General features: G+C 40.2%; 1 protein-coding gene across 4 annotated transcripts; it reads left to right on the top strand.

Annotated features, from left to right (window-relative positions):
- The first annotated feature begins 149 nt into the window (after nt 1-149).
- gdpd5a (glycerophosphodiester phosphodiesterase domain containing 5a) lies at nt 150-25847 on the top strand. Of its 4 annotated transcripts, none has more exons than XM_056398300.1 (17): nt 150-480; nt 7151-7325; nt 13297-13400; nt 13510-13603; nt 14364-14423; nt 14523-14621; nt 15583-15676; nt 16936-17081; nt 18197-18279; nt 18474-18624; nt 19580-19810; nt 20091-20236; nt 21575-21722; nt 22127-22209; nt 23092-23106; nt 23356-23468; nt 24561-25847. In XM_056398300.1, the coding sequence occupies exons 2-17, from the start codon at nt 7209-7211 to the stop codon at nt 24650-24652; spliced, it is 1776 nt and encodes a 591-aa protein (XP_056254275.1). In that variant the 5' UTR covers nt 150-480; nt 7151-7208; the 3' UTR covers nt 24653-25847. The 4 variants fall into 4 exon arrangements, with proteins under 4 accessions (XP_056254275.1, XP_056254277.1, XP_056254274.1 ...); XM_056398302.1 differs by having other exon boundaries at nt 150-485; nt 19580-19801; XM_056398299.1 differs by having other exon boundaries at nt 150-485.
- Nucleotides 25848-26197: the final 350 nt, after the last annotated feature.

The following is a 26197-nucleotide window of genomic DNA, read 5'->3' as shown; positions in this document are numbered from 1 at the left end:
TCAGCTTCATTTACCTGAGACAGTCACCGTGCACACTGTAAAAAAAGACACCAGTTTTAAACACACCAGCTCGTGCAGTGTGAAGTTTAAAGACAGCTCGGACTGGGGACTTTTTGCAGTGTGCCTCACAGCTCCGCCCACACCGTGCCGGACGGATTACAGTTTTTAACTCTTCTGTGTGGACACTGATGGTGTGTTTTATTCAAGGAGAGACTTTGCTTCTGATTTAACAGGAACATTTATTATTTTTCATTACGCGCTGCGTTAGAACTGAGTTTGCTGTTCAGGTGTAGAGTCGGCTGATGTGCGCCTTCGCTTTGTGTCATACTGTCGCTAAAAGTAACTTCTCAGACTTGTCATATGAATCCGTAAAGTCCAGCACTAAAGACACGACATTATGGCAACATCAATGGAAATAACCGATTAACCGAGAGCTTGAGACGTTTTCTACACTGTGGGATAGAAAAGACTGTCGTGGAGGTGAGGTAAGTGTTTGTGCGCACTTTGTCGGATTATCTTGATAAAACCTAATCCATGTAACTGTCACTGGCACTTTTTTTTGCCTTCAGTAGCTGGAATTAAGAGTTCATCTTTACTCATTCTAAGTATGTGTCTATGCCTCACATCTTCTGAAGTTCATTCATATCAATTTTATTTAATTTTATTTCAGCATAGACTATCAGCAGCAACAGCATTATCTTCGTCTAATGTCACTATACTGTCTCCATAAGGATACATACATTATGGTAGTCATGAGAGATGAAAGGAGAGTAGATGGAGACAGATACAGATGAAGATTCTCCAACATACTATTTGTTTGCGTGTGTTCTTGTGCAGGATTGCAGTTGTGAAATAAGAGAAACTGCTTGTTTACTGAGCAGCTTCAGTAACACAACATTGCAGAACTTTATTGTAAATTACTTTGGTACAGAGACTGAACGATGATGTCAGTGTTTGGAAGTCCACAAAAGTAAAAAAATGGTTACATGAACACACACATGCACTGAACTGAATTATTTTGGCTATGACTCCATTTCCCATCATGCATCCAGCATTTGGTAAATGGAGACCGTTTTTCTGACATGGTAAATTGAACTGGGGAGATAGATAGAGGCTCTTTGGTTAAATGTCATCCTTGTATACTATATATAATTCCGTTCCCATATAGTTCCTTCCTATGTTCACATGTATTGAGAACATTTAAAGGCTGATTTATTGACCTGTTGTAGGTTTTTTTGATCGAAATAAAGGTAAACATCTTTGAAAACTGAGTGGTGACATCATCATCTTTGCAAGGCAAATAAATCAAGCTTTAATTATATTGGTTTGTCCTTTTGTCCTCCCAGATGTCTGACCCAAATCATCTTTAATGAATCAGACACTGCCTCACAACTGACAGCTGTTGCTTGGCTGCTGAAGTGCAGGACGGGACAATAGGTCTCACTTTAACTAGCAGGGGCCCATGTTTTGTGACCACCTGGTGAACACAGGTTGATAACAAAAGCTGAGCATAAATACAGCAGCAGACAAGCAGCTTTGTTTCTGGTCAGCGCTCTCATGCCTCCTCCCTCTGTGGATAATGAGCACATGGCGCTAATGGAAACTCTATTTTTGGCTAAATCCACTGAAAGATTAAGGATATTATTAATGCATGCATATATAAATTTAATGATGGAGTGAACAACGGAAGCCTGGAAAGAGGCGACAGTGACCGAGATAAAAGGCTAAGAATAGACAGATATGGCAGAGGCTCTGTGGCAGTTGGTTGGATGAGATTTAGTGGATTATTGTATTACTATTCAATGAGCACATAATTCTAACTCCACTGACCAGTGTGACAGAGTGAGGTGCCTGCAGCCTCAGGAGCATGGGGACAGTAACCAGGTTACTTCTGGAAGCTGTCAAGGAAGTGAGGAGTAGTAAAGTCCTCTCAGGTAAATGGCAGGTTTGTGAGAGGAACCTGGTCTGAAGCCAGCTGAATGAGAGCCCAGCAGAAAGCCCACAGGACAGAGCTTTGTCATACGTGCAGGTTGAGCACAGGTTTGTCCTGAAACAGCGGAGTTACTATACTGTACACAGTATGTAACAGAAGCTAAAAGAAACAATAGAATTCACATTAAAAATGTATATGGACATTAGAGCTGAGAGTCCAATCAGCAGCAGAGTTCCTACTATTGTAGGTACAGCAACAAATCAGCCAACACTGCTGACTCATTACAGCACATGTACTGTGGCAAAATAAACTACATTCAAAAGCTAACAATGAAATGAATGAAGTACACACTGGTGACAAATGAAGGGAAAAAAACAACATAATGTGTCTCAGTAAAGAGTTCATCCACCATAGCCTCAATCATACTTGGCTTTGACTCTATGGGGGGGGGGGGGGGATTTCCTCCTCTGGTGTTGTGATGATGGTCCTAGAGAGCGCTGTCTAACACGTTGGTCTAAAATCTCCCATTGGTATTCAACTGGGTTCAGATCTGGTGACTGTGAAGGCAACAGCATATGATTCACATGATTTTCTTACTCATTAAACCATTCAATGACCCCTCATGCCCTATGGATGGGGGCAGTATCATCCTGGTCTCCACTCATTTTTCAGGTTTCAGCATGAGACAGCTAAAGTGGATTTATATCAGGTAAATGCAGGTTCATCAAAAATGACATTTACTGACGTTAAAAGCTTTTGTTCTCAGAACTGTGTGTGTGCATTTACCGACAGTGGTTAAACTGTAAATAGAGGTTGTGTTGAAGACCTTCCTTTAAAGGAACTGTAGTTTATGATGGCAGATTCAAGTGTCAAGCGTCTACAATCCAGAAAAAAAAAGTATCACTTTGCAGTAACACTTCCATGTTTCCTTGGATCTCTGTAGTATTTTTGACTTGCAACAAGCACCGCCTTTGTTCCTTGCACAGCTTCATTTCATTAAAAATGTCTGACTACCAGAGCATTATCCCTGATGTCAGACAGAAACACTTACCTGTGCCTCTTGAGAAAACATTTCCATTTTATCCACATTAGGAAACGACCTCTGACTAAATCAATTTCATTTCCTTATGTTCCGTTTGTGTTTACTGGACAGGAGAATCAGATATGGGAAGACAAACTTTCCATATTTGCGCCATTTTAATGAAAACATACCAGACATAATTTATATGGAGTTAGTGTCTCAGACTTGACTGGTTCTATTTTACCTCATGCTGACCTCAGCTCTGTGACGACAGCACTGTGGTAGAAAGCTGCAGAGACAATAGGCCAACCTGGCTGGAATAAGGCCCCTGTGATTTCAGCTCCAGTTGGCCCTTGTTTGAGGATGGGGTCAGGACATGAATGCTGGGAGTCCGCCAACTCTTCTGAATACAGGAGAATGCTCGCTCAGGCCTGGAAGTTCCCATATAATAACCAGTCAACAGTGAAAGGATGAAGATCTGCAAGGTGTATGCTCAACAGTTTCCTCCTTTTGAAGACTGTTGTATAGATTAAGTTTAGCACTGGATCCTAAACAAACACTCACGCTTATCCCCTGAGAATTCCTGAATGGGACACACAATGCATTATACAATGCATGATACAAGTATTATAACATGTGACACTAAAAACCCAAAAACCTTGTATTGGGGTTTTGTTACTTTTTTAGATATTCTCATTTTATTTTAGTATGATAATGGAAGACATTGACATACAACATGTCCAGATCTGGCCCAGTTTGATCACAAAACAAGATTTGCTGCCAAGGTGTCAGCACTGACCAACTGAAGATAGGAACATTGGTTAGGACACATGTCGTCATAACAAGCCATTTTCCTGTCAGTGGTGGTTCAACAACAATAAGGCAATTCCGGTAAAACTAGTTACCTGTTGGATGCTATTTACAAGTTTAAATAAGTCTGTTATACCCACTGGGAAATTTAACATGGTACCCTCAATAAAATATACTACCTTTTGATTATGAAAGAGGAGGCCAAGATTGCATGTACCTGTGGTCTGGCAGTTCAGTTAGGTCAGTCCGCCACTTTGGTCCAGAAATATCTCCACAACTATTGGATGGATTAGTGTGATATTTTGTACATTTGTGGTCACTTACCTCTGACCTCTCCTCAAGTGACACTGTCCTCCTGTAAAAAAAACCAGTCCATAGGTCATCTGTGCAGCAGGTTATTATGACCCATAGTTTCGTTTTGTTGGTAGGCGACATCTAGTGGCTGAAGTAATTACAGCAGGAGCAACGGGAGAAGTCAGGTGACGCAGTATACAGAGCGACAAACTTTACATCAGGAGGAGATTGGGGTGGATGGATGGATGGGTGAACAAAACACAGGATTATGATACAGGAGAGCGGTGTTCAATTCACATGTGAATTTATGTTGCTTCTATTATCCAAGACCATTCGACAAAGTTGAAAAACCACTTTATTATTACTGTAACCATGGCAACAAAGAGGAAGGAAGTAGTTGTAGTAGTTGTATTTAAGCCAAACCAAGTAGATTTTTGCCTAAACCTAAAAAAAGCCATAACCATCAATTTGTGTAACCATGGCAATAAAGGTCCAGTACGCCTGGCACCATAGAGGTGATATTTCAAATGATACTCCTATGGGTCGTATCAGAGGGTTGAAAAACACGACAGCTATTGAATGGATTTCCATTTTTGTGCACCTGTGACTTTCCCTCTGGCACCACCAGCAGGTCAAAGGTTTCACTGATTCAAGCTTAGGTTTGTTCCAGGTTTGTTTCCCCTGTTGAATTTCTGAAAATCTTGAAGTGACACGGAAACAGAGGGTGAACATTACACTACACAGATACAGCCAGACACCAATTTAGTCTGGTCCCACCTCCATGTTGTAATCGCTCTGCTCATATAGGACTCAGATAAGGACAAAGGAGCAGTTTGTTTTGTTATGGACCGTTCACTAGGAAACACATCCTTATCTACCCTTATCTATCTGGGAAATTGCCTTTCATTGCTACCTTTTATCAAAAAAAGATAAACAGGAAAATAGTAAACATTTTATTTCCTCTGGGTTTTGTTTTAGTTTTTATGCCAATGGACTTGTCCAGGGATTGGTAATCGTGGCTGTTGCTGTGGGTTCAACAGCACCAAATGGCTCCGTCTTAATAAGTGGTGTGAGGATCAGGATGGGTTTTTGTCATTTCCCCACAGACCCCTCTGCAGTTCCACCCCTGCTGTACCAACGCAGTGGTCTCATTGAAATGAATGAGGAAGGCTTGTTTTTCTGACACAGTGCTATTGTCCCTGTGACCGCAGCATCAAAGGTGTCTGCTTCATCCATCCTCTGTTGTCATGTGGGTAAAACACTGCCTGCAGGGGGACACATGATTGTGACCAGTGACACTTGCAGCTGCCCCTCTCTGAAGCCTTTCAAAGTCGTCGACAAAATCAGTCTGATGGCGATTTGTTTTAAGACGGTAACATCAGCCAGCGGTGTGAGTGACCTGGCACTCTCTGATCAGGTCCACTTTTGGCTTTGGTTCAGAACATTAGATCTACTGTCCATCAGTCTGCCCTCAGCCTTCCTTTTTAAACAGTGGCATCTGTAAACTGTTCCGCCATTGAGCATCAGGTGGAGACCAGTACTATCTGTCAGGGTTTGCTACTGGAATCTGATTTATGTGTGTGTACAGTATACATGACATACAAGGACTGGAAGAAATTCATTCATTTTATCCATCGCCCTTTGTGACTCATGTCTGTGAAGAGTGCTGTATAAATAAATTTTACTTCATTTCCATTCAACTGCATAGTCTGGTGTTCAGTCACAGTTTGGCTTAAAGAATATTATGTATCTTTACTTAGCCCTCTCTGCAGTAAGCCATGTCAGTCAGAAAAGAGAACTCCGAGCATCTAAAACACTGCGATGATCCTAATCCTTACTGATCGGACTTGAAGCTTTTAGTGTGAATATCAGAACTGATTTTATTTACCTGTATGATTACCAGTGGAAAACCAATACTAACATTTACCAGGTGCATCATTGTTCATTCGTTTGGCCAGAAGGCATGTTAGCATTTGCTAATCACAATAACACTAATCACTAAGTAGCTGAGGCTGGTGGGGATGCTATTAGTTTTTCAGGTATTTGGTCATAATCCAAAGTATTGTGCAAAATTATTTTTTTATATGGAACTTTTCTGCTTTAAAATGTCTAAAAATGACTAGTAGTTACTTACATTATCCCAAATGTTTCCAGCAATTTTCAAACCTATCTGTAATTTGGATCAATGGGTTAGCATTCAGGTTGTCTGCCTGCAGCAGTCAAAAACTGACTTTTTATCCAGTTTTATGACACATTTTGACTACTGGTCATTTTTAACCATGAATTTGAACCAGATGAAGGATTTCAGTCATCAGATGTCTGGATCTTAAGTTATCATAACAACTAGCTGAGCAAATGTTCGCAGCAGCTCGGTTCCCAGCTCCTCCGAAACTTCCTGCGTCCACCGAACAGCCTCGTAGAAACACTGATTTTTAAGGTGAAACTGCTTTATTAGGTTTTAATCACTGGGTCTGTTTGTTTTGGAGAGGAGGAGACCTGGATATTTATTCTTAGACATGATATAAATAAGACATACATTACTGTCGGTTACATGAAGTAAAATTATGCAGTAAATGAGCCTTAAGAAAGAGACAAGGCACCGCAGCAGCAGCTCCTCCCGAGAACCATGAAAAACAACGCCTTCTGTGCCAAGACATTTTTACCTGACACCAAGGCAACAAGCTTTTCTCTGAGGCAGAAGTGAATTTGAGGGCAACATGCTGTCTCCATTTGGCACTTTTTTTTATTGATGTTCCTCTTGTTGAAGGATTAAGTCATACCCATAGATAGGCTTTACCTCCTTACCAATGCCTAATTGCCACTTTTCCACTGTCATAAATCGTTAGATGAGTAAAGGCTGACCTACTGACAGTGAGACACAAACCATATTATTATGTCTGTCCCAGACATGACTCACTATTGAATCGTGTGTTGACGTCCTCTCACAGGTGTTGTTACTCTAAACAAGGCCCAGGGCTATGAACATATCCACGCTGTTTTGTGAAAATATACCTGTATGTAATTGTAAGTACAAAGACTGAGCTTGTTTTGTGAAAGCTTGTCCTGCGTAGTAACACTTTGTTCTCCTGCAGGATTCACAGTCCTGTGTGGGATGTTAACAGACTGGTGGTGCGTTGAGGCTGAAGGAGCATGGTGAAACACCAACCCTTACAGGTCTATGAGAAGCAGGTCTTTGTGTCCTTTGTCACTGGGATCTATGGTTGCCGCTGGAAACGCTACCAGCGTTCCCAAGACGACAGCTCCAGGGTAAGACAATACCTCTGATCACTAAGTGTGGATGCCATAATAACAAACAGGAAAAATACTAATATTATTTGCTTAGTATAGTGATCAAAATATAGCTATACCTTACTTTTACTGGTACAACCTTGTTGTGTTACAGCACCATTGTTATGGTATGTTGTTGCAGATGGATAATATCATAAACCTTTGATTAAAGCTGGTTATTTTTTGGAGTTTTTAAGTAATAATGCAAATACAGTGCAAACAAATGACAAACAAAAGGAGCCAAAGGCCTCAAATATTCTTAAATCTTGAAATGTCTGATTAGAGAATAAGTTAACATTACTATGAACTTGATCAGACATCTAATGCTTGTTGGAGTACTTGACAGTTTTCAATACCAGGTGCTGTGGACACATTTCAGTCAGAGGTTTGATACCCAGCCCTGTATTTGATCTTTCTCCCTTTAACCCACAGCTTGTATGTCAAACAGCGCTGTGTCCAACATGCTTTATTTATCTTCCTTCAGTAAGCTGAAACGAGCTGTTACTATAAAACTAAAGTAGCTACACGGAATAACAGAAAGTAGACAAAGGCTTCGTACATCATTTTCCAACTATTTATCAAACTTTAGCAGCAGTAAGTGTAGCTATATTTGCTAAATGCTAATGCTATTAGACAACAGACAACAGACATTTACACCACTGCATGAATAAAATGTAAGTTAAGTCTGATCAAATACTAGGTTTAAATGATAAGATCAAGTGGCAGGATTGATTCGCTAAGAGAGATGTGTGTGAACATCTACTGTGTGTTTATCTAAAGACTTTAAGAAAGAACAAAGGCAGTTTGTATTCTGCATTTCCATGTTAGCATGTTTTCCATGTTTATTCTAGTTTCTTTACAAAGATCATTAGATAAGCTTTTATGTAAAGCAAGTAGATTGAGTAGAGTGTGTGTGTCCACTGGCGTAATATACAGCAGAACAAAACAGAGACACTGAGACTACACAATCCTGCTGAGGCTGCACTGAAACCTGACCATACCTCAGGAATAAATGAACTGTTTTCCATTTTGTGGTTCTGAAGGCCAGAAAAAAAAAAATAGGTCATGCTTTGTGAAAGGCAACAGAAAACTACACAACAGCAAACCGAATATACACGCAGTCATTTTGATTGTGGCATCACAGGCTCCTTTTGTACCTTGTATTTCCCTTCAGTTTTTTATTTAGGTACGTTTTATTTTAACAAAAATTGCTTCATCATTTGACTATGTTATTTTGTTTGTTTGTTCTTTTTTTGCCTATTTTTTGGCCATTTTTTAAATTTAAAGAACAGTATATATTCTTCAAACCAGGAATACTGAAATCCACATAGTACATATTGTCGACCCCTAGGCCACTGTTAACATCCTAACTGGAAATATTTTAGATGCCTCCCATCGTATATCACTCCATTGACACACTTCAGAAAAATAACCCTGCAAAAAGCTTATGAAAATAAATCCCTGCCAATTCAGATAAAGTCTGTCATCATCTTATGAGTTTAGAAAAGATGTTGGGCAGGCTTTGTTTTGATTAAGGACCAAAATCAAAACTAATTATTATACTTACTAGAACAAAATCCATGTCGATGTCGTCCTATGTTTTCTCTTGAATCCCTGAGGGACTTCCTGACCAGGGCCTGCTAACTGGGGAAAACAGTCCCTCCAGTACAGCGAGTAACAGAATCAGTGCAGTGTTTGAATGTGTAAAGTAGGGCCAGACACACAGCTGTGTTGGATGTCCACCAGGCAGACGGTGCTGCTGCTGCTGCTGGACGTCTTATCACAAAGAACCAGTGGCTCAGTCATAAATAAGACCATTATTGAGGGAGTGTATTGGCTACTGATGATATGCTCACTCTCTCTCTCCCCTCTCTCTCTCTTTCTCCGTTTACAAAGCTTCATGTGGTCACACAGGCTGTGCTTGTCACAGAGACATAAGAGAGGCTAGCATTCATGCTCTGAAATGCTGTCTGTGTACTCTGCAGCACAGTGATGTGTGACTGATTTTATTATTACACAGAGTCAGTGTCTTACTGCAGGGTGGATTTCAGCCTCAATGCTTCTATGTGTTTCCACTTAATGTTCTTTTAGAAGTCATCAGTGCTGAACCTCTGCCTGTGTGTCTAGGGACAACTGTGCACTTTGGCCTCATGGTCCACAGCAGTATTAGTCCAAGAAACTGTGTGCATGACCATTTAGAGCTGCAGTAATCAATTATTTAATATTAACAATGGGTGGAGTGTAGCCTATAACTTTAATGTGATGAGGTCACCCGTAGTGATAAACCCACACTCGGCCCTGAGGCGACTTACAGCGTTTCTCAGCGAACTGTTGTGGCTCTACAACCCACAACTTCACTGTTCTGGTTCACTCTCACTGCTCTCACCAACCTCGTGTCCAGCTGCAGCAGGCAGCTGTGTTTGATGACTGTACGCTGCCTGACCTGCAGCAGACAGATAAAGTTAGCAACTGGCTGGTGAACATAGTGGAGCATCTAACAGTTAAAGAGCCTGATATTTTTTCTGAAGAGCTGGTAAAGGGCAAAATGTCCATGGACCCTGAGAGCTCAGTGCCCTGCAAAAACATGCAAATAGACATCTCCATCAATTTGAAAACACGTGCTGCAAATACTCACAACATAACCAAATAAACAAACGCTGTGCAAATACTCACAACTTGTACCATGAAGCTTTTGCTATTGCTATTGGAATTAAGGCAAAAATAACTTTAAAAATAACTTTAAAAAGTGATGAACCCAGCTGGGACACATTTGTTGTTCAATGCTTTTGACTTCTAAAATCACAAGGAATTGAACAACACGTGTCGCAGCTGGGTTCATCACATTTTAATGTCCCCTGGAAACACTTCTGTTGTGTTGTGAGTTGCCAAACTGATGAAGATGTTTTCTGAATTTGTTTGTGTTTTGTCTATTTGCATGTGTTTTCCTAAGTTGCCGTTCGTTGCCGTGCGTTGCCGTGCGTTGCGCTCTCAGGCCCACCATGCGGGAGTGTATGTTCACTTCAATGAATGCTAATGTTGCTCCATGTCTGCTACATGTATAATGTTCGATGTAACATGTTCGCTAACTCCTATCAGCTTCTAAGGTAATGAAGTGGCAGTTCTGGCACACAGTAGCTATTTATCTATTAAACATTTTGATGATGCAACATATGATATACAACATTAATTAATTGCCGTAATCTAGTGAAGCAATGGTCCAATTCTAATATTCAGTTCCACTTTGTTCTAGTATTGCAAACATACATTTCCATAAAATAAAAATAGTAATGTAATATATCCACTGTCTATATTTGCATAACCACATGCTGCTTTATTTTAATTTGCCCTGGTCTGCTTTATCAGAGTCCATGTTCAGCTGACACTGACCTTGTCTGATCCAGGCCATTCTATACAGTATTTATCAGCAGAGGAAAGAAGGAAGGAGGTTCGTCATATGGTGAAGTCAGCGCATAGATCAGGATTTATGAGCGCTGTCAGACGGGGGCTACCAGCAGTTCTAATTGGAGAGATGGAGGAACCACAAAGTTTCAGATATCACACAGCTCCTCTGAAAATGAAGTGTACTGCATAATGAGATTTACCTGGGGGTAACTACACTTTGGATGAAAGGATGAAGTGAAGTATGACAGTATGACGAACCCCTAAAATGTTTTGTTTCTGGTATTTCTTGTGTTATACTTCAGGGATGATGTACTCTCTTATTACAAATCATTGAGTGGGGCTGCTTTTATGCCACTGGAGAGTTTTTGCACCAGTCATTTAACTATGTGGATTAGCCACACACAGATATTCCAGGATGGTTATTTTTGTCACTCACATTTCAAGGATTTACTGTCCATATTGTCAGAGCTAGTCCCTGCCGGTGGAGCAGTAATGATCTTAATGTCTTGCTAGTGGGAACTTTGACAGTGTTTACTGAGGGACAAGCTTCTTTTTGTCACCATTTTCTTCACCAAGGAGATTTTCTCAGCCAGGGATTACTGTAGTCACAACCGTCTTCTGACCCCACCTGTGACCCTCAACCTGAAACCTCATCTACCAAACAACCAGTCATAGACACAGACAACAGAGAATTTTCAAAATCTGGAAAATGAGGGTGTATCAGGGAATTTAATAACCTGATGACATTTTCATAAATGTGCTAGAATTTATCTTATAGCTTCTTTCACATACCCACTGCTTCACATAATGTCTTTCAGATGTTTTCATCTAATACAAGCCCACCAGAGATGGAGTAGATACCCGGATGTAGGAAACTTCCAAAGATGAATATTAGGGAGGAATTATATTTTAAAGTCACACATTTTGGGAAACATAAAAGTGACTGTTAGGACTAAGATTTCCATGGTTGTTTGGTTGCATGAGTTAAATTGACAATGTGACTCTGGCTCAGTGCCTCATAGCCATGGACAGTCACCTGACATTCAGGCAGCTGCTAAACCAATTAAAAATGCCAATTAAAAACAGCCCCTGGTACTTGTCATATCTTAGCCTGTGCTGTCATATTTCTACTGGCTGCATCAGATTAGGAGATATTCCCCGATGCATGTCTCCTCTCTTGACTAAGAGTGAGACCCTTCACAAGTCTCCGCAGCCTCATCAGTGCGGCCATTTGCTCTTTACCTGCACACACATCTAACTGACTCCCAGCCTCTTACATAAGCTGCTGGAAATGGTGAGTCCAGGCATGATGGGCGCAAAGCTGATCAGTCCTCAACAGGATCTGTTGACTGGCCTATCATACTCTGCACCTCCCCTCACATGGCATTAGCTGCTAATCCTGTTAACTACTGAAAGCAAGAGTCCTTGAGTGCTGCACAAACTCTCCTCTACACCTTTGCCCCACATGTGATGCCAGAAGACTGTTCGGTAAAAAACCTGGCAGTGAGAAAACATGTTTCAGTAATAACATGGAAACTTGACAAGGTTAATAAACTGGCTTTCTACAGAACTTCTTCACCTGCTGACATGAAATAATACTCCTCTAAGGATCAATACACTTTTTCTGTTGTAAACATTTGCTGTTGCAAGTCGTCAACAGCAGATTGTTACGAAAAAATTAAAGAAGCAGTGGGTAGTAGCCTGAGGAGCGACAGTCACCATGACTGCCCGAAATCACTCACTCATTCACTGCTCCCTACTCACTATCCAGGGAGTTCTATGTAAAGGACTATATAATGAGCTCATCGGTAAAATGGAAAAACACTTTCTGACACTACAATCTATGTAAATTTCCGTTTCAACACGAGCGCAACGCATAATGCTATATATTGCTTGGTTAGCGACCATCAGTTGTACACTACTTTTCACGATGCATTGTGGGATACTATGAGTCCACTATATAGGGTACAATGATTCTCACTATACATTCGGACAACTCTACAAAAGCGTGGACTATATAGGGAGTAGTGAGTCAGGTTCATAGTGTTGCAGTTTTGTCAGCCAAGCTAAACGTTACTTTCTGCGTGTGTAAAAATGCAAAAATTGGGGAATTAATAAAAAAGCAGTAACAGATGCTTTTGGCCACTAACGAGCAGCAGACATAAACTACACAACATTCATTTTCTGTCACCTATAGTTCAGCATATAGTTCATAGAGGGATTCGAGAGATTAGAGAGAACAGCTGCATCTGGAAGAGAGCTGCTGGACTGAACCAAAACAGTGAAGTTGCCATAAAACCAAAAACAATGAAATAAAAGCTGCTGTGAGGCTCCATTGAGCTGAGGGAAACTTCAGTTCGGGTGATAATTATCTGTGCTTTTGTCACTACGACCGACACTTTCCACATTACACATAAGAACTTGATCCATTGTTGACATAAAAATATTGATCATAGGAGCTTAAATTTTTTTCCTCAGAGCTTGTTCTTCCATTCCTCTTACGGAATAGAGGACTAAAGTGAAATGTGTTTTGTGTTTTCCTCCACAGTGGGAGTGTACATGGTTCATCATCTTGTGCAGTTCTTTCCTTCTGCTTCTCTTTTGGGCCTACTTCTGGTTGGTGGCTCAAAATGATTTCAATGAGTTCAACTGGTGAGTGAGTTTTCTCACTGTGTGACTGTGTTTTATGACCAGCATGTCTGATGAGGATGGGACTAGGGATCAGCATAGATCAGTCAGCCTTTATCTGTTCACACTGCAGGTCCGTATACAACCGCTCTGGAGAATGGAGCGATGAGACGATCCCCATCCTCGCATCCACCACCGTGGGATTCAGCTACATCACGTTCTTACTGGTAACAGTCTTGCTTTTTCTTTTATGCCATCAATTTTGCTGTTGCTTTGTTTTTGATTTCATATACAGTATACCAACTACCTGGGAACAGGAAACAGACAGAGGGTCAGTGGTATCCAAAGCAAAGATAGAAGAAATAATTTGTCATTTCAATTGAGGCCTGACTGCTTTCCCACATGGAGTCTGTTCATACTGGAAAGACAAATTCTATATTTTAATACGCTGGAGAAAAAAAAATCTGATCAATTTACAAAACAACAAAAACATCTCAACATGTTTAGCATAGAACAATTATCATTATGCAGATTCTGTAATGAGGAAGAAGAGGACCAGTCACATTTGTTCCTTTATTGTCTGTATGCTGCAAGATTGGGGATCAATATTCAGGGTTGGCTAACATTCATTTTTACCAACACTACATTATGTTTAGGGTCCTGGCCCTATTTCTGTTAGGTAAATATCATATCTAAAGCTCAAGCAAGTTTTTGAAGCAAGTGTCTTTTGGAAAAAATAATTACACCAAACCACTGCAATTAGCACATATGTGTCATATGTATATTTCAATTTCTAAATGGTACTGACAATCTAGTTATTTGAATTTTTTTTTTTTTTATTAGTACTTTTCATTCTTCCTTGTTGTGTTGCCATTATATTGCCACGTGTGTTATGTGTATTATTCACTTGTGTTTTCCCCTAAATGTTAGTGGACTGGCTTATTGATCTGTTAAGCTGTAACTCACTGAATCCTGCTTGTTTTGCAGATTTTAGCTCTCTTCCACATATCCCTGGGTCAGCAGCTGAACCTCTACTGGGTTCACAAGGTGCTGTGATTCACGTCTTAAATTGTCGCCATCAATTGATCCACAGACACAGTTTTGAAATAAAACCTGACTTCATCACTGTGCGTCTCACCTCCACAGATTGGAGTGCTGGCTACACTGCTCACCACTGTCTCTGGTGTCATCTCTGTTGATGACGTATGGGGAGACGAGTGGGACATCCTGCTGGTATCACTGCAGGTCGGTCATCAGCTTACTGCATGTGACGGTTAAAGATGGGTGCAATAAATTACAACTGGAGTTTCTATAATGGGGCAATGGGGTGTGTTTGTTTCACTTTAAAGAAACAGGGATTTATGAAAGCTGCACATAATAATTTGGATAATTATAGGTTGAATAGTTTAATATCTCACAGTTTTAGTCACCACTGTCCAATCTTGTTTATGTTTTGACAAACCTAAATAAATTGTTGGACATTTTGGGAAATATTTTTTATTAACTTTCTTGGCAAAGGTTAGATGAGATAATTGATATCCCTCTTTTGTCTATCCATCAAATATGAATGAACAGCCAGTATCCAGTTAGCTTAGCTTAGCATAAAGAAACATAGCCATTGCTTCTTGCCAAGAAATAGTCTCACACATCTAAAAGTGCTGGGAGGTGGATTTTATTACCTTCAGACAGAGCCAGCTAGCTGTTTCAACCAGTTTCCAGTCTTTATGCTAAGCTAAGCTAACAAGCTGCTGGCTTTTGAGCAGACAGATCTGAGAGTGGCATCAATCTTCTCGTCTAACTCTTTATAAGAAAGCGAATCACTTCAATTCCCAAAACTATTCCTTTCAGGATTTTCCAGTTATGTGTCCAAATTGAAATCTTACACACACATATACCAGAATGTTGAGCAACTGCTGCATGGTGTATTCGCAATGTGGCTCCCTCTGTAAATATGGCTATTAAATCACAGGAAGTGAATCAGCAACATAGTCCTGATGAAAAACCATATCAGCCCCTAGTACATCTATATACATATATTAGTTTTATTCATATGTTAGTTTTTATGACACACTTGTTCACTCGAATGAACCCTGTTTATCTATTTCCGACACATATATTTATTATCTAAATGTCTTCAAAGTTGCACTGTGCAGTATGAGTAACCACCAACTGACACCACTCTTCTATATTTATGTTCTGTTGCCAGTCCACAGCTCCATTCCTGCACATTGGAGCCTTGGCAACAGTCACAGCTATCAGCTGGTTGGTAGCTGGATATGTGGTCCGCAGAGAGAGATCCAGTAAGTGGCGACTTAACATCCCCAGTCATCCATCTCAGTTTCCATTTCTTTGGTTTATACAAAAGGACTGATGAAGATCATTTCTATATTTACATCTTAAAGGTCACATATTTTACACTCTTCCAGTGTTACATTTGAAGTTGTTGCATTTTGATTTTAAATACCAAAAACCACCTCAGGGTAGTTTTACATCTCTCTGAACTTCTGTCAAGAACAGGGTGTTTTGTGTCGATGTCAGAGCCTCTCTTCTGATTGGCTGACTAAGATTCATTCAAACCCAAAACCAGTCTTCTACACAATATGCAGTGCACCTTAATAACCAGTAAATGTTATCCAATGTTGTGTACGCTTTAGCACAGATAGAATGTTCACTCCAGAATAAACAAGCTTTTCTTAAGCAGAGGGTTAGCCAACATCGCTGGCTGGGCTGATGACTTTTCAGGTTTGTGGCTTCTCTCTCCTGGTGGCATTGTATTTGAAGCGAGTCCCAGTGTCCCAATGTCATCCCTACTAAGTCCATGTAACCATGTTCTTTTCCTGTCACTACGTCGCCTGAGCTGCTGCAGTCGTAGCGTCTCTGTATGTACAGTTGCTAGGTCCAGGCTGGTACTGTTGGTGATAAGTTCACCGGTGTGCTGCTAGTGTGCAGATCACCAGGAAGTTGAGTCGCACGCACAGGAAGAGAAATGAGCAGCACAAAAATGGAAGAAGGACATTTGGATTAGGTCATTGTTTGAAACAACAGTCTATGTAATTCTGTATCCTCTTTTTTGTCAATGAAAATATAGAGAGATTTCATTCAAGCTTTTATTTTCAGACTCCTTTGAGTCTCATCTTTGTTCATCATCAAGATTGTGTGGAAATTTAGTCACAGATGTTATTAAATGATCATTTCTGTCTCTCCAACATCTCGTGTTCTTCAAAAAAGGTTGTTGACAAATATATTTCATCACAGTTATTGTGGATGACATTTACATTATAAAGGTGCTATCATGTAATAATTGCATAACCATGTGAACATATTTCAGATTCACACTGTGTTTGCTGATGCTAAATTGATTTTCCAGTGCTTTCCGGTAATTGTCTGAATTTTCCGGCGTTAGCCAATCATTCTCCCCTTTGAGGAACGCCCCTACCCTCTGCTACTGAAAACAGTTCTACCGACCAACACAGACAAAGCTTTTTGTCCTAATAAGTCGCTGACATGATCAGAAGATGAATAAAGTGACTCTTAAAACGCTCTCACTCCTCCCTCTTAGATTTCCAGATGATGGTGTTATTGATCTACATCATTATCCTCCTGGCTGTCTACGTAGCACCACTCACGTTCACCTGCCCCTGCATCATGGACCGAGACAGCCTCAGACATCGACCAGACATCATTGGTCGACGGGGAGCTCCTATGGTGAGTTGGTGCTTTGCCAGACTGACTAACAGATCAACTGTTCAAATGAATGATGTTGAGCTCTGTTGGGAGAGCATGACACGGCCACGACCTGCCTGGATCTGGATAAAAGTGTAAAAAAAAAAAAGTGGTGTTCAAATGTATTATTGTGTAATTGTGTACAGTACATGAGTCTGTTGTTGTTGAGCTCAGTAACTGACAGTCATCAACACACTGAACCGAGTAAATACTGAACACAGTGATGCTTAGAACTGTGTTTTCCTGCAATGCCCTAAAGGCACACACACACGCACACACACACAAAGTAACACAAATCACCTTTTTGCTAACCTCAGGTTCTGAATAAATCACAGACCAATGTTTTGGATCATTTTCTTTTTTTTTTTAAACTAAAATCACTGACCTGCCACCTCCTGCTAGTATATTAATGAAGCTAAAAGAGCAATTAGACTATGCATTAACACAAATATGGAGATTAATTATTTTTCTTTTTTTGCCTGTTTTTGTATTTGCCCCATCTATAAGAATGGCCTCGTGATGTATTCTGCCCTGAAATGAAACATTTCTATTTTTTGAAATACTTTTTTAGTCATTTAAAAAGATACTGTGTTTTGACTGTGTAGGGCAGTGTGTAGTCTGTTGGTAATTGGGATAATTATCTCTTTGATCAAACAAAAAAGAAAATTCCAGCTTCCCCTGCTTTCAGTTCAGGCCTGAATGTTCACTCGTTATCATTAGAATAAAAACTGCTCTGAGAATGTATTATTTTAGCCTCTGTATTGTTATGGGGCTGGATGTTGGCCGTTAACATTTTTGAGATTTTCAAGTGGGCCATGAGTTTGAAAAGGTTTGGAACAACTGAGTTAGAAGGTTAAACCATAAATAAAGACATTATGAAACAAAAAAAAAATGTTTTGCATGAAATAATTTCAATAAATAAACCATGGGTGATGTATAGATGTGCGTGGCTTTTAATCATTTCACACAAATGTGATGTCAATAAATCATACACTCTGTTTATATGTTGTTTATAATTGTACCGCTCCCTGTTGACGTGTGTTTTCTACACACTGTGACTGACAGTAGTCCTCCTGTCTGTCTCCTCTCTGCTCCAGCTGGCTCCAGAAAACACCATGGTGTCCTTCAACAGAGCCCTGCAGCATGGAGCCACCTCCCTGGAGGCCGACGTCACTATCAGGTTATTAAATGCACATTAATAACATTGTAATCCTGAGTTATTTATATTTAATGAATGCTGCTCTGATGTTCCACATGCAGGTCCCTCAGCTCAGATATAAGTTGTTTAGTAGAAATTATTAGATTTAATGTGACCGATGCAACAAAATATGTGATTTAAAGTGCAATGTTTTCTGACCACTGTGTCCCTCCCAGTGTGGATGGGGTTCCGTTCCTCATGCGAGACCACACGCTGAGGCGAACCACAGACGTCAGTAAGGTCTTTCCAGCCAGACAGTTCGATGACGCCTCTTTCTTCAACTGGACAGAGATTCGCTCTCTAAATGCAGGCCATTGGTTTTTGGAGGTATTGAAACCTACTTCACATCAGCTCACCTCCATGTCATTAATGCATTGTCCATCACAGCTGTAAAATGTCATTTTCCCTGGGAGCACATCATTCCCTATACTCTGATATAGTGGTGAAAGTGTCATTTTAAAATATGATACAAGGAATATTTAGTATAAATAAGAAATAGTGAGCATAAATTGTTGTGAAATTGAAAGTTTTACTGGTAAAACATGATAAATAGAAATAAATAAGTGCTTTATATGAATTTGATTTTCCAATAATTAAAACTGACAACATTTTGCAGTTATGGAATATACTTGCAGAAGGACAGTGAGTTATTTTAAAGGAGCTATTAATAAGTTTTGCAGTTTTTAGCCAGCATTAGCATTAATAGTTTTACACTTGGAAAGCAATCGCAATGTTCTTCTACTGAAGTTAGCACGCTAACAAGCTAAAATGTCTTGTCACTTTCTGATAGCAACTCACTGCGGCCTCCGATCTGGCCTGAAGACGTAAAACTGCTCTATAATCTCTCGTCTTGTACAGACAATAATGGCTGAAGCTCTTGTCAAGAAACAACATTCGGTGGCAGAGAAAACTTTCATGTAGCCCCTTTAAAGCTGAAGCAGACTGAGATCTAAGATTACAAATTGGGTATTTTCAATGGAAATAAATATGTGTATGCTGTCATTTACTGTGATTAAATTGGTGATGCAGAAAAGAAAGAAAAAAGGAAAATTCATATATCAACAATATAAAAATCTAATATCTAAAAGTCCTTCACAGTATGAAGAACAGGCAATGTGCTGTCTTTGTAAACACATAAAAACATGAGATATGAATGAGCAATGCACAAATGAGCTGTATAAGTTGTATACACCATCATTCTATCGTCATTCTACAGAGCATAGTGTATGTAGAGCCATTACGTCTCAGTGTCTGGATCTCTGTTGCTCTCCTTTGCGTCCAGAGCGACCCCTACTGGACAGTAAAGACCCTGACAGCGAGGGAGCGGAACAGAATAGGCAACCAGACAGTCTGCAGCCTGGTGGAGATGCTGCGTCTGGCAGCCAGGTCCAACAGCTCTGCACTGCTTAACATCCGCAAGCCTCCACCAGAGCATCCGCGCCACCGCAGCTGGTTCATGGATACGCTGTGGGCTGTGCAGAAAGCAGGCATTTCCCAGAAGCGGGTGAGGACTGTAGGTCCCTTCACAATCATTCTTTGATCACTTAAAGGTGCTGCTTGTAGTAGTCCAACCTGAGTAAACCATGAGTATATAAACAGCTGTGACTGAGCAGATAAGCTACTGGTATTGTCCTACAGTATACTTCATTTACATAGTGTTGCAGACTATTGCAAGGACTGAAAATCCTGCAAGGAGCACCTTTTTCCATAACATTGTAACATCTTCTGAATCTGAAGCCCATGCTGCATTCTGTCTGATCAGGTTATTTCCATGTCATATGTGTTTTTGCCAGGTGACGTGGACCCCAGACACCGACAGGGGGAAGGTGCGAGGGCTTCAGCAGACCACAAATGAGAAGCTGTCTGTGGAGGAGATAAGGCAGAGGGGAATTACAAGCCTGACCCTCCACTACGGCAAGGCCAACCACAGAGACATACAGTAAGAGCGAGCATCTGTTGCTAGGCAACAAGGATGGAGCGAAAAATGATGAAAGAGCCGACTGGGAGCTTTGTTTCAACCTCTGAAAAAAAATCAAATGATGAAAACAAATGATCACTCTGATGTAATTTCGGCGTCTCTCTCGTGAAAATTATATATTTACTTTTTAGCTAATTCAAGTATAACTATACTACAACCTGATATCAAATGTCTTTCATGTTCCAATTAATGTGTTTTGGCTACAAACCAATTAAGGCACTAAACAACCATGGGAACAATGTCAATTCAAATCTCTTCCAAAGTTTAAGAGAGTTGATATTAAAAGTTGTATAAACACTTCTTTTTGCTCCAGAGTGAGCTGTGTGATAAATGTCCTCAAGTGATGTCACTTGAGTCAGTGTTGGTTGGATCTAAAGACTACAAGTGTACAAATGTAAAAAAATAAATAAAATAAAAACCAGATGTGGAGTTAGGAAGGTAAGTGATCTTTTCTCTAAGTGAACCAGACCTCTGTAGCTCCTCGTCTCTGCTTATGGCTAGAGGCGCCAGGCTACATTAGCTGCTACTACTAGAACACACCCAAATTTCCATCCGAGCTGTTGGCGTGTGTGTTGCATTGTGGGTAATATATTTGCCAAGTTTTGAAAAGGATGTGTGGAATAAAACAAAGGATCCCTCTGGTTCTGCCGCATCAGTTCAGATCCTTTTGCAAAACTGTCCATCGTGAGTCCGACAACGTGACAGGAGCGAAATCTGTTTAAACACCTAAAAAAGAAATCTAAAGATAATATTTTTAAGTTTAATTGTCAGTGACTCTGACTTGTGAGTGTGAGTGTGAGTGTGGTCTGATGACATTGCACTGACTCTGCTGGAAACATCAGCAGACGAGCCAACAAGTATCATTGAACTTTGATTCAAACAGTGTAAAACTCTGATTGCTGCATGGAAATATACAATATCAGCTCTTTAAACTGGTGAGAAGAGCTCAGACAAACAACAAAAAGATCCAAAAATCACTCCTGTGTAAAAACCAAAACTTCTCTAATTGTGTGGTCAGTTAGGACCAGATCACTCACAGTAAGAAGCTGATTGAAAAAAATCAGCATCAATAATATCCAAGGCCTTTAATTCGTATATTAAAATGCATACACAGCCTATTATTCACATGGTTTGACAGTGCACGTCTTTCTAATGCACAGACAGGATTTAAAGTGGCAGTATTTCCTGCAAATGATCATGTAAGAGCAGAGTGTTGTGACTAGAGAGTAAGATGATCCAAGGAGTGGAAGGGAGAGGACCTTTATTTTCAGTGCTGACATGTATTTTTCCTTCCCCCAGGGAGTATCTGGCCAATAATGTTAGTGTGACCGTCTACCCAGTGAATGAGCCCTGGCTCTACTCCATCCTGTGGTGTAGCGGGGTGCCTTCTGTGTCCTCTGATGCCCCTCAAGTCCTCCGAAAGGTGCCTTACCCCATCTGGCTCATGGTAAACAGTTCTCCTCTCTCTATTGCACGCACACACACACACACACACACACACACACACACACACACACACACACAGAGACACACACAGACATACAAGGTCACACAGCAAGACAAGAGGACAGCAGGAGAGAGGACAGAGACTGACGAGGGCCCAGCAAGACCCGAGGGCGAGGATGCAGAGAAATATGAGGGAGCTCAGCGTGGCGTTAGACAACAACAGGACCCTGGGAAAGAGTTTGAGACAGGTTGAGACAAGGGCAAAGATCTGAACTCAAAAGCAGCTGTCTAGCAGGCTTTTGCCTTAGTCAGTGCCTTGTGTTAGCTTCAGGATACAAGCATGTTGATGGTGACCTCCAGTGGTGCTGACCGGAAACAACTTTTCTGTTTTTCCTTGTCTTGCAGAGCCAGAGCGCTTACAGCTTCATCTGGATCTCTTCAGATCTGGTCTCCCTCGCCGTAGTCATAGGGATTTTCTGTTTTCAGAAGTAAGTACAGTTTGGACTGTGAAGCCACCGACATACGACCACAGAACACTTAATGCCCCAGACAAAAACAATACAGAAATGTTTTCATATTACAGTCACCATATTTCTCATCTGGTTATTGTAAATCAGCATCTAAATGTTTTGCTTTTCTTCTTATGAATTACACAATAACCAGTAGAGACACACAACCTGTGACCAGGGCGCACAGGCTCCTGAAAGTGTCAGGTCACACAAATCACACAAACTTGTGGTGCTCACAGCATTTAAAAGGTCGTTCTTTTCATTTCAACTATTTCTTTGGTATAAATTAATTATTAGGTCTTTGTATCACTATGCAGCGTGATGTCTTTTTTTGTTATGGCTGAACATTGTTATTGATATAATTTCTTCTTTAGTGAACACATTTGGTGTTTTTCCTGCAGAAATACAATAAATGCTGTGTTCTTTAGCTCAGTTAAAAAAAAAAAAAAAAAAAATCACATGTTTGATCAAATATCATATGTTATAATCTAAATGTTGGCTGACGCTGTGCTGGAACAGCACGTATACACACAGTCAGTAGTAACAAATTTTCAAATGTAAAAAAAGCTGAAGTTGCAAACACCAGCCTCTGAGTCTGATTGGACCTGAGCTGAGCTTTGGCCTTTTACTGTCTGCTGCTTCTACACTGACTGTTCATTCTGCTCTTCTCTTTCTTTTCCTTTTTTTTGTTTTTTTGTCTTTTTTCCTTCTTGTCCTTTGTCTTCTGGATGTTTCCGTGTTTTCTTCTGTGTGCTGTAACCTCTTACTGTCTCCCTGTCCTCTCTTTCTCCTCTGACATTCTTACTCTGCTCTGCCTGATCTGCATGCAACCTTCCTCTGCTGCCCCCTGGCATCTGTCAGCTATCATATGATCAGGTAACTGCTGCCACTGCCTTGGCCTTTGTTTCTGCCTCCTTGTCTTTCCTCCTTGTGCTTTTTCTGCCCAACACCCAAAGGCTGATTCCCTCCTCTCCGTCACTGCACTTGTTTACTTCTTGTTTTTCACTGTGCAACCATTAGATGTATATAATATTATGTGTATCACTACTACTGTATTAAATGGTGTAATGACACAGATGGAATCACTGCCTCATGTGGAATCATGCGCTTGCAATGCTGTAACAGGTGGAGGATGAGCGGGATGCAGAACTATAACCCAGAGCAGATCATGCTGAGCGCTGTGACGCGACGATCCAGTCGGGATGTCAATATCATGAAGGAGAAGCTCATATTCTCAGGTGCGGCTCTGACAACAGTCACATCTGGAAATACTGTGCAAACATCCATGTGTAAATACAGCCAAGTCCGCCCCTGTGGTGGCCACACATACATCCAGCTATTATTACAGTACATTATTAAGTTTGTAATACCATGTCACAACTGCATAATAAGGATTTGCATGCAACTCAGAAAAGTGGGAGAAGGCCTGAGTGCAGTTTTTGATCCCACCACACGGTGGTGCTTAAATAAAAACAATTCACACTTCAGAGCTGCATCTTAAGGTGGTGAACCTCTGTTATCCTTATTTACTAAAGGAGGCCTGGCCTATGCAGTATGAGCTCTTAGGCTTTTCTTTTCCTGTTCAGAGCCGTAATGGAAGCACTAAAGTACAACAGTGAAAGGTTGAAAATTTGTAGATGCTTTATAATGTTAGTTTGGAGTAGCTCTCCACGCAGCATAGCAACAGAACAATACAACAGCCTGTGATATTTCACATCTTCCTCTGCTTGGATGTGTACTCTTCCTCACAACAGCTCCAGCCAGTAATATTTATTAAGAAGGCCTTTTTTTATTATTCTCTCTCTATGTATGACAATAATTTATTCATTTATAATAAAAGTTTATTAATTTAGGCATTTTAAAGTTTTACCCCAAATCTCCCCCATTGAATTTTCATCATTCAGTCATTGATCTGTGACATCAGGCTACTTAACTAATGTATCCTCAGATGTAGACCTCCTGTGAGTGAACACGTTTGCTGTTCTACAAAATTATCTTAAACTCAGTAACACACACTTGCAACACATGTCAAAACAGGCAGTCATGGGATCTGTACTGGGCTTATCTACATTTGTTGTCTCGGTACAAACTCCAAATTACCCTGTAATTTGCAGTACACCTGGTAAATATCCACTTAAGTTACATGAGCAGTCCAAGTTAAAGAGATGTGCTTTGTCCTGCAGTCTGTGAAAGGCAGATGTAATGCTTTATATAGTATATAAAAACCTGCTGTTAGTGTAATCCAGCTGAATCACTGATGGCAAAATATGTGAATTCTGCTCAGTAGAGAGTTACAGCATCATTAAAACTTTTTCTGTCATATTTTTCAGAGCTTAACAATGGGCTCAGCAGCACAGAGGAGCTCTCTCTGTATCCTGAAAACGGTTATGCGACATACTCTCACGGAGGCCTCAGCCGATGAACAAAACAATCAGATGGGAAATCCTGGATGTTAGTTCGACAATGTTTGAAATGTATTTTATTGTGAGAAGAAAAAGCAATACGCAAACTGATCTGTTTGGCAAATTACCCAGGAAGGGATGACAGTATAATATACCTTTTCTAAAGTACAGACAATGAGTATTTCTGCTATAGTGCTATTGTGTAGATTTCTTCCATAATTCTGTATTAGACTGCCAGTCTAAGCCACAATACTCTAAGATAGTTCACCATTTACTTTTGAGGTTGTTGTAAAAAGTCACTTTGTCAATTTCAACACAAAATTTAGCCTGAAACATCAAAATCACCACTGTGAAGCTGACGAATGGGCAAATTACTCAAGATCATGTTGAGTCAGACGGAATCAGAATCGCTGATCAGGTGAAACTTGACTTTGTTATAGTTTAAAAAAAAAACTTCAACTCATATTTTAATGTAGAAACTTACTTTTCTTGGAACAGAAAGTGAATGAAACACAGTGTGTTTGTCAGTAGAATAGCCACTCATTCAACATTAGGAGCTACATTTTAGTCATCTGTGTGGTTATTGGGCCAAAAATCCATCTGACCATGAAGAAGAATTTCCGTTTGTTCTGTTTGCTTCAGTGACCTTCTCAAAAGTTTTATTTGAGCTGATAAAGCTGTACCGTTGTATATTTTCCATGTCATTTACTTCACTGTTGTTTTATAACAGAGGAAATGAGCTGTGTAGTGTTCTGTATTATACACTGATGTAAATATGAGTCGTTTCACATGTTTTTATTTTTTCTCTCTGAGAGGTTTGGACATATGATCAGCATATTTTATGTTTGCATTTATCACCATTATGACTGACGTTCTCTTTGAGGTGTGACAGACAGATTAAGGCAGATGTTTTCCTGCAGTTTCATAGGGTGGTTTATCTTCCTTATCTTTTCTTTTTTTTTCCTTTTTTTTTCTGTGGGGGGTGGGGTTGGGGGTGTCAATGTTTTACTTCTTTTTCTGCCTTTTCTGTCATGCCATGATTGATTTACTTTATCGTCATATTAGTTATTACACCTTTCACATGGCTGCCTTTTTGTTAAATGAATGGACTGGTAGAATATTGTTTGTCTTTAGTTTAATCGTAGGGGTAGAAATTTCAGACTGCATCTACACTTTTAGCCGCGGACATGTCAATAAAAGTGATCTTTCCTCGTTTTCCTCTATGGCTTTTTTCTGATCTAAAATACTTAATAATCTATATAATCAAAACTGACACAAAAATATTGAATTCACTCACAACAGGTCAGAAAACTTTGCTACTTTAAAAGATGTGTGTTAAATATATTCATGCAGCTCCATGCGTTCTACTAGCATGAAACCATGTTTGCAGCGTAGCTGCGTGGACCGCCATGTTGGTTGTCCCAGACTGAAATATCTCTCTGATATTTTGCTCAGACTTTCGTGGTGTCCGTGCGAAGAATCCTGCTGTGATCTCGACTGTAACGGCATCATCGGGTCAAAATGATAATGTCTTCAATTCTTTGGTTGATGCACCCTCGCAGGAG

This window comes from Seriola aureovittata, chromosome 15 (genome assembly GCF_021018895.1).
Source record: "Seriola aureovittata isolate HTS-2021-v1 ecotype China chromosome 15, ASM2101889v1, whole genome shotgun sequence".
Lineage (NCBI taxonomy): Eukaryota > Metazoa > Chordata > Actinopteri > Carangiformes > Carangidae > Seriola > Seriola aureovittata.
Note: the sequence above shows the minus strand (reverse complement) of the source record. Positions and strands in the feature narration are given on the sequence as shown.

Coding starts and splice junctions, on each gene's coding strand:
- gdpd5a (XM_056398300.1), top strand. CDS start 7,209: ATGGTGAAACACCAACCCTTACAGGTCTATGAGAAGCAGGTCTTTGTG. Junction 7,326..13,296: donor CCCAAGACGACAGCTCCAGG/GTAAGACAATAC, acceptor TTTCCTCCACAG/TGGGAGTGTACATGGTTCAT. Junction 14,622..15,582: donor TCCTGCTGGTATCACTGCAG/GTCGGTCATCAG, acceptor TTCTGTTGCCAG/TCCACAGCTCCATTCCTGCA.